The 6,090-nt window shown below is 53.0% G+C and overlaps 1 protein-coding gene across 1 annotated transcript in view; it reads right to left on the bottom strand.

Annotated features, from left to right (window-relative positions):
- AQP8 (aquaporin 8) overlaps nucleotides 1–5,459 on the bottom strand; it is an 11,010-nt gene extending 5,551 nt beyond the window's left edge. Inside the window, exons 1-3 of the mRNA XM_040258161.1 lie at nucleotides 5,350–5,459; nucleotides 4,954–5,207; nucleotides 1,894–2,020 (exon numbers count right to left, since the gene is read on the bottom strand). Coding sequence (XP_040114095.1) covers nucleotides 1,894–2,020; nucleotides 4,954–5,207; nucleotides 5,350–5,361 — 393 coding nt within the window. The 5' untranslated portion in view covers nucleotides 5,362–5,459. The remainder of the gene's footprint in view (nucleotides 1–1,893; nucleotides 2,021–4,953; nucleotides 5,208–5,349) is intronic.
- Between the last annotated feature and the right edge of the window lie 631 nt (nucleotides 5,460–6,090).

Raw genomic sequence — 6,090 nt, 5'->3', positions numbered from 1 at the left:
GGGAAAGACTCTGATGCTGGGAGGGATTGGGGGCAGGAGGAGAAGGGCACGACCGAGGATGAGATGGCTGGATGGCATCACTGACTCGATGGACGCGAGTCTGAGCGAACTCCGGGAGATGGTGATGGACAGGGAAGCCTGGCGTGCTGCGATTCATGGGGTCGCAAAAAGTCGGACACGACTGAGCGACTGAACTGAACTGAACTAGTGGTGGCCCCAGGTGTTGTGAACCAGAAACATATGAAACTTAGATGGCCTTTTTTTGAAAAGAATACGGAAATACCTAATTTTTACAAATTTTGCAAACACATACATACACGCAGGTGAACACATTGCCAGCCCCCTAAAAGACCTCTTTGAAGGGATGAGAAGGGCCATGGAACTTAAGCTCATTGGCTTCCCAGGAAGTCGGCCTCTGGGTCATCACAACCCCTTGGGAGGGCAAACAAGCTTCTGGACCCAGAACTCAAATCTGGGCCCTGCTGCACCTCAGATCATCTGAACTTGGGCAAGTCACTGCCTTCGCTGCTCCTTGCCTTCCCCCTCTGCAAAGTGGGGGTGCTGATCATAACAGTTCCTGGCCCAGGTGGTGGGTGCTCTCTAAGGACGGCTGCTGGCTTCTGGTCAAGTTGGAGATTAAATGAGAGGATTCTGTCAAGTGCTGGGCAGGGGTGGTGGGGGGTGGTGGGGGGTGGGGGGGGTGGGGCAGAGAGGAACACGCAGTGAGCTCACTGCTGCCCTGCACTGGGCTCCATCATGTCGGATGAGTCTGCAAGTGGCTCGGCCTGAGGGAGAGTCCAGGCATTGCTTTCCTTGGGTAATCGGAGCAGTCCCTGCTCTAAACAGACAGGGCAGCAGAGTCTCAAATGGGGCGTGCGGTTACCAGGGCAGGGAAGATAGCAAAATGGGGATCAAGACCAAAGTCTGCAGTGGGCAGCGCTTAGAGCCACAGTCCAACCCTAACCAGGCTAATAGGCATCCCCTTCACTCCTACCCACCCCAAATTCCCCCACCCCACCACAAGCCAAGCAAAGCCTTCTATGTTGAAGGACTCCTAGTTAAAACATAAGAAGAGCAGGAAAGAGAAGAAGGAAAAAAGAAAGTCAGGTGGGCAAAGAGAGAGAAAGAAGTCCATGCATGGAGTTCAGTGTATAACCATAGAAATTCTGTGGTTGAGAGGAAGAGCTAGCCTTTCTGTTGGAATGGGAGATTTCCAGTAAATTAAGCGTTAATTCCCATCAAAGGTAGAGTAACTCAGTTTAAAGGCAGGCAAACTAGAGAACACAGAGAGAAGTTAGTTCAGGAGTTTCTCAAGGAGAAGAACCATATGCATCCCTAATCCTCAGCTGGTGCTTAGTGAGATGTTTGTAGAAGAAATGAACAAGTGCGTGAATGGATGAATTTTAAAAATCAGCATTATCTAAAGCCACAAATGGACTCAGGAAGAGAAAATTTCAGTTCTGAATTCTGATTCCTGGTCTGTCCAGTGAGGGCTGTATCCAGACATGGACAGAACAGGGTGGGTTTAGAAAGAGTGTTCCCTTCCGGGTAGAAATTTGGTGGGCTTCCCTGGTGGCTCAGATGGTAAAGAATCTGCCTGCCAATGCAGGAGACCCAGGTTTGATCCCTGGGTTGGGAAGATCCCCTGGAGAAGGAAATGGCAACCCACTCCAGTATTCTTGCCTGGAAAATTCCATGGACAGAAGAGCCTGGTGGGCTACAGTCCATGGGATCATGAGAGTCAGACACAACTAAGCAACTAACACGTTTACTTTCAGTCCCATTGGAGGCAACAGGAAAATAATCAGACAGTCCCCACTCCCCACCCCTACACACCTCAGCAGCCATGGCAGAGCCAAAGCCCCCAGCCCAGCCTCCTGGGGGATCACCTACCTTAGCCAAAGCAGCCCCGATCAGCCCCCCGCACAGCTGGGAGATCCAGTAGGGAAACAGCATCGTCAGCTTGAGGCCTCCGACCAGCATGGCTGCCAGGGACACCGCAGGGTTGAAGTGTCCACCGCTGTCACCCAAAAAAAGCAGAAGGAGTCATGAGGCCAAGGCTTAGAGTCTGGGTCCCCACAGCACCCTGGCGCCAACATCAGTCAAGGGCAGCCCAAGCAGAAAACAGGCGCCAGATCATCCCCACTTTCCCTAAGGTGCAGGGTGGTGGAGGGAGGAGGGTAGAAAGGGAGGGCAGCCCCATTCCTGTCCTACCCCCAGACCCAGGATGGCCCAGAGGAAGACCGTGATGGAAAAGCATCTCGACCCCCGCAGAGCTGTGTCCAGCCCTTCAGAGCTGTGGCCACAGAGCACAGCGAGACCCCAGGCTTCAAATGCATAGGCCAGGAGAGGTATCCCGGCCTCCCCGTAAAAGTAGCCAGGCCCTGAACAATAGCCCCTGACTGGCTGAACTGCTCAACCAATAAAAATCCTAGTTTGGGTCTGAAAGTGTGACTAGCGTTGTGTGTAAAACTTGAGGTTAAAGGTTCCTGGAAATGGCACTGGTAATCGGGAGTGAGGTTAGAGGTTCATGATTATATTGGGGGTTGGGATCTGGGGTTTGGAATGTGCACGGAGGTTAAACAAAATCGAACCTAGGTCCAAGGGCTGGTTCAAGTTGGCTCCGTGGGGCAGTTCCGTTGGTCCTGGGTAAAGAGCCTTCCTCTTGAGCAAGCTGCTCAACCCGTCTGAGTCCCAGGGCCGGGAGGCCCCTGAATACCCTGCTACACCCACTGGCATCCTGTCCAGCCCCACACAGATAGAAGAGCTGTCCTGAAAGGCTGACTCAACAAGCCCTCAGGAGCATGGGATGGACACCCAATGAGAGCGACAGTGACCCCAAGACCCCCCATGTCTCCCCAGCTGTTCAGAGCCCACTAATGGGTCTGCCCACCCAGTGGGCACAGGACACTGAGCTGAGACTGGACAGAGGACCCTGTCTCTGGACACAAGACTTGGCCCAACATGCCGACATTTCAGGACCAGCTGCCCCAACTTGTCTGGCTGAGCCCTGAGCACAGGAAATCAGGGAGCTTCCTGCAGGGTCAGGAAGCACTAGCTGATCTCAGACTCAGTCAATGGAGAGGGGCCTCAATTCGGGTCTATGACCAAGCTTAGCCTGGGCTCTGCCAAAGCAGAGAGGTGCGGGTCAGGGGCAGGGGCAGCCGCCCGCCGGAGACTGCAGAATTAGAAGCCTGTCTGCCATCAGCCCTTCCACCAAATCACCCAGTCCAGAAGGCGTGAAAAACTCACTCAGAGCGTGGCTCGACCAGGAGAGGGCTGGAACACCACACGTGTTGAAGAAACTCACTTCACACTCATTAACAATAAAACGACCATCCATTGTTTGCTCACTAAAGGCTTATTGAACACCTACTCTGCGCTAAGTCCTGTGCTGGGTGCTCCAACAACCTCAAAGTCGGTGCCTGGTTTGGGGCAGGTACTAATAAATATTTGTTGACAAAAAAACAGATGGTTGGATGAAAGGCTGGCATTTCAGATAGGCAGTCTCCTGCAGCGCAAAGCAACGTCCTCTCTGGCCAGCTGGCCTGGGTTCAAACCCCAGCTTGGCCACAGAGGAGCTGTGTGACCATGGGCAAGTGATGAAACCTCTCTGTGCCTTAGTGACCCCTATCTCATAAACTCTGTTGCGAAAATAATTCATACATGTTCCTGTAGAGTAGTGGCAGCTAGTTGGTATTCAACAAATATCAGCTATTATTATCATCTCCCTTTTATTCCATCTAACATAGGTTCAGTTACTTGCCCTGGTCACCCTGCTAAGCAATGACAAATGTTGCCCTCAACCCTGAACCGATGAGAACAGAGGACACTGATTTTCATCGCACCTGCAGCTTCCCTTAGATATTTAAAGAGAAATGTAACAGTTCTCTTTCCATTCTGTTTTTCTGAGAAACAGTATTTTAATTTCCTTACTCAGATCAGTTTTCTGTGAGAGATTAAATACAAATGAACCAGATGCTAGATCTCCCTGCCAGACACCCCATCCACTGGGTCCTTTCTCCTGGGAGTCCACGACCTCCCGGTGGAGCCTCCATTCAGGGGAGGGCTATGCAAGGGGAGCCCCTGGGCTCTCCCTACCCCTCTGGTGGGTTCTTCTGTGAGGCATTGCCTTCCCCCAGGTTGGAGCAAAACCCTGTCCTAATGGTAACAATGGGCTTTCCAGGTAGCTCAGTGGTAGAGAATCCACCTGCCAATGCAGGAGACATGGGTTTGATCCCTGGATTAGGAAAATCCTCTGGAGAAGGAAATGGAAACCCACTCCAGTATTCTTGCCTGGGAAATCCTGTGGACAGAGGAACCTGGAAGGCAACAGTCCATGGGGTTGCAAAGAGTTGGACACAACTTAGCCACTAAACAACAACAACAAAGGTAACAGTAACACAGCAAGCAACAGTGATCGGGCGCTTACTATGGACTAAGCACTTTACAATATTTCATTCTTGTACCTCCACCAAGAGGTACTGGGTTTAGGCAACAGACAGCTTGGGTTTGCCTCCTGGCTCTGGCCTGGGTCCTTGGACGAATTACCTGACCTTTCCCCTTCACAGTGAAAAAATGAGATTAATAATGGTACCAACTGCACAGGGGTGTAAGGATTACATGAATTGCTATACCCAAAGTGCTTGGACTAGTTCATGGTAAGCATGAGCACTATACCTGCATTGGCTTGATAACTAAGATTTAGAAAATACTGCTCCCATTTCATAGGTGAGCAGTTGGGTTTGGAGAGTGACTTAACCAAAGCTGCAGAGCTCATGGACTGAAGAGCCAGGATTCTAACCCAGGCAGTCTGACCCCCCAGCCCACATTCTTATCCACACTGTTCTCGGGATCCTGCGTGTGTACCCCGGGATGCCTGCCCACCACGCCACTCCCCGCCCCCGGCTCCCCCCAGCTGGCACCAGGCTGAGTGCCCAGAGCTGTTCCCACCTGATATTCCCCAGCGTGGCAATGACCAGCCCCAGGGCCAGCCCGTGGGCCAGCGCCGGCTGCAGCCGCCCGGTGTCCGGCCCGTTCTCAATGACCGACAGGCAGCCGATGAAGATGAACAGAGCAGAGCCCAGCAGTTCCACCAGACAGGGCTGCACCAACCGCTCATACCAGCACCCACGCCACCGGCCCCTGTTGCTGGGCTCCTTCACCTTGACGCTGCCCGACTCCAGGTCACACATGGATGCAGCTGCCTGCAGGGGTGGGCAAGAGAGAGAGGGAGCCAGATGAGAGGAGAGCCCAGAAGAAAGCCCCCAGCACCTCCACCTTTAATGAATCCTCAGCCACCCGCCTGGAGGGCCAGGCTGCAGAGGAAGAGGCCAGGAGTGGACACACCTCTGTAAACATTGGGGCGGAGGTAACTCTCGGTGGGACTCTGTCCTGCCCTGGCTGAGAAACCCACACCTGCTGTCCCGGACAGGACACTCTTATCTCCAGAACCCAGGCTGCCAGCCCACTAACAGGCTCTGCCCCTTTTAAAGGGCTCCAGACGTTCCCGAGGGTGCCGAGAAAGCAATAAAGACCAGTGGGAGGTGGCCCTGATGTCATGGAGAGGAAGCCTTTTTTAAAAAAAAAAAAAAATCTCAGCTGGGCAGGGCAGGGGGGTGGTCAAGAATTGCTGAGCTTTCTACCAACAAAGGGAAAAGGCGTTGTCTTCACTGTGTCACCTGGAGAGGACTCTAGGTCTTCCCCAGCAGGAGATGGAGGGGTCCAGAGGAGACCCGCATGTTGTGAGTGAACACGGGAGGCTCCCACCAAATTGGGACCACACATGGGAAGTAAGGCTAAACTCAACTTCAGTGATTTTTTTCCACCAATTTCCAAGGACATCACCTCGTATCTGACGCCCTGACACCTCCACACACTCACACTGACAGGCTGATCCAGGGCTGAGGGTGTAGATGGATGACCGTCCTGGGAGATTGCAGAGGCAATGGTAAAGCCCGCGGACTTTGGAAGCAGGCTGCCTGGAGTTCAACCCCAGCTCCTCCATGAACTCCTGAGTAACCCTGGGCATTTGCTCACCCTCTGTGTACCTTAGTTTCCTCCCCTGTGTAACAGGAGGATAGTGGTGGG

Source organism: Oryx dammah, unplaced genomic scaffold (genome assembly GCF_014754425.2).
Source record: "Oryx dammah isolate SB20612 unplaced genomic scaffold, SCBI_Odam_1.1 HiC_scaffold_2, whole genome shotgun sequence".
Taxonomy (NCBI): domain Eukaryota; kingdom Metazoa; phylum Chordata; class Mammalia; order Artiodactyla; family Bovidae; genus Oryx; species Oryx dammah.
Note: the sequence above shows the minus strand (reverse complement) of the source record. Positions and strands in the feature narration are given on the sequence as shown.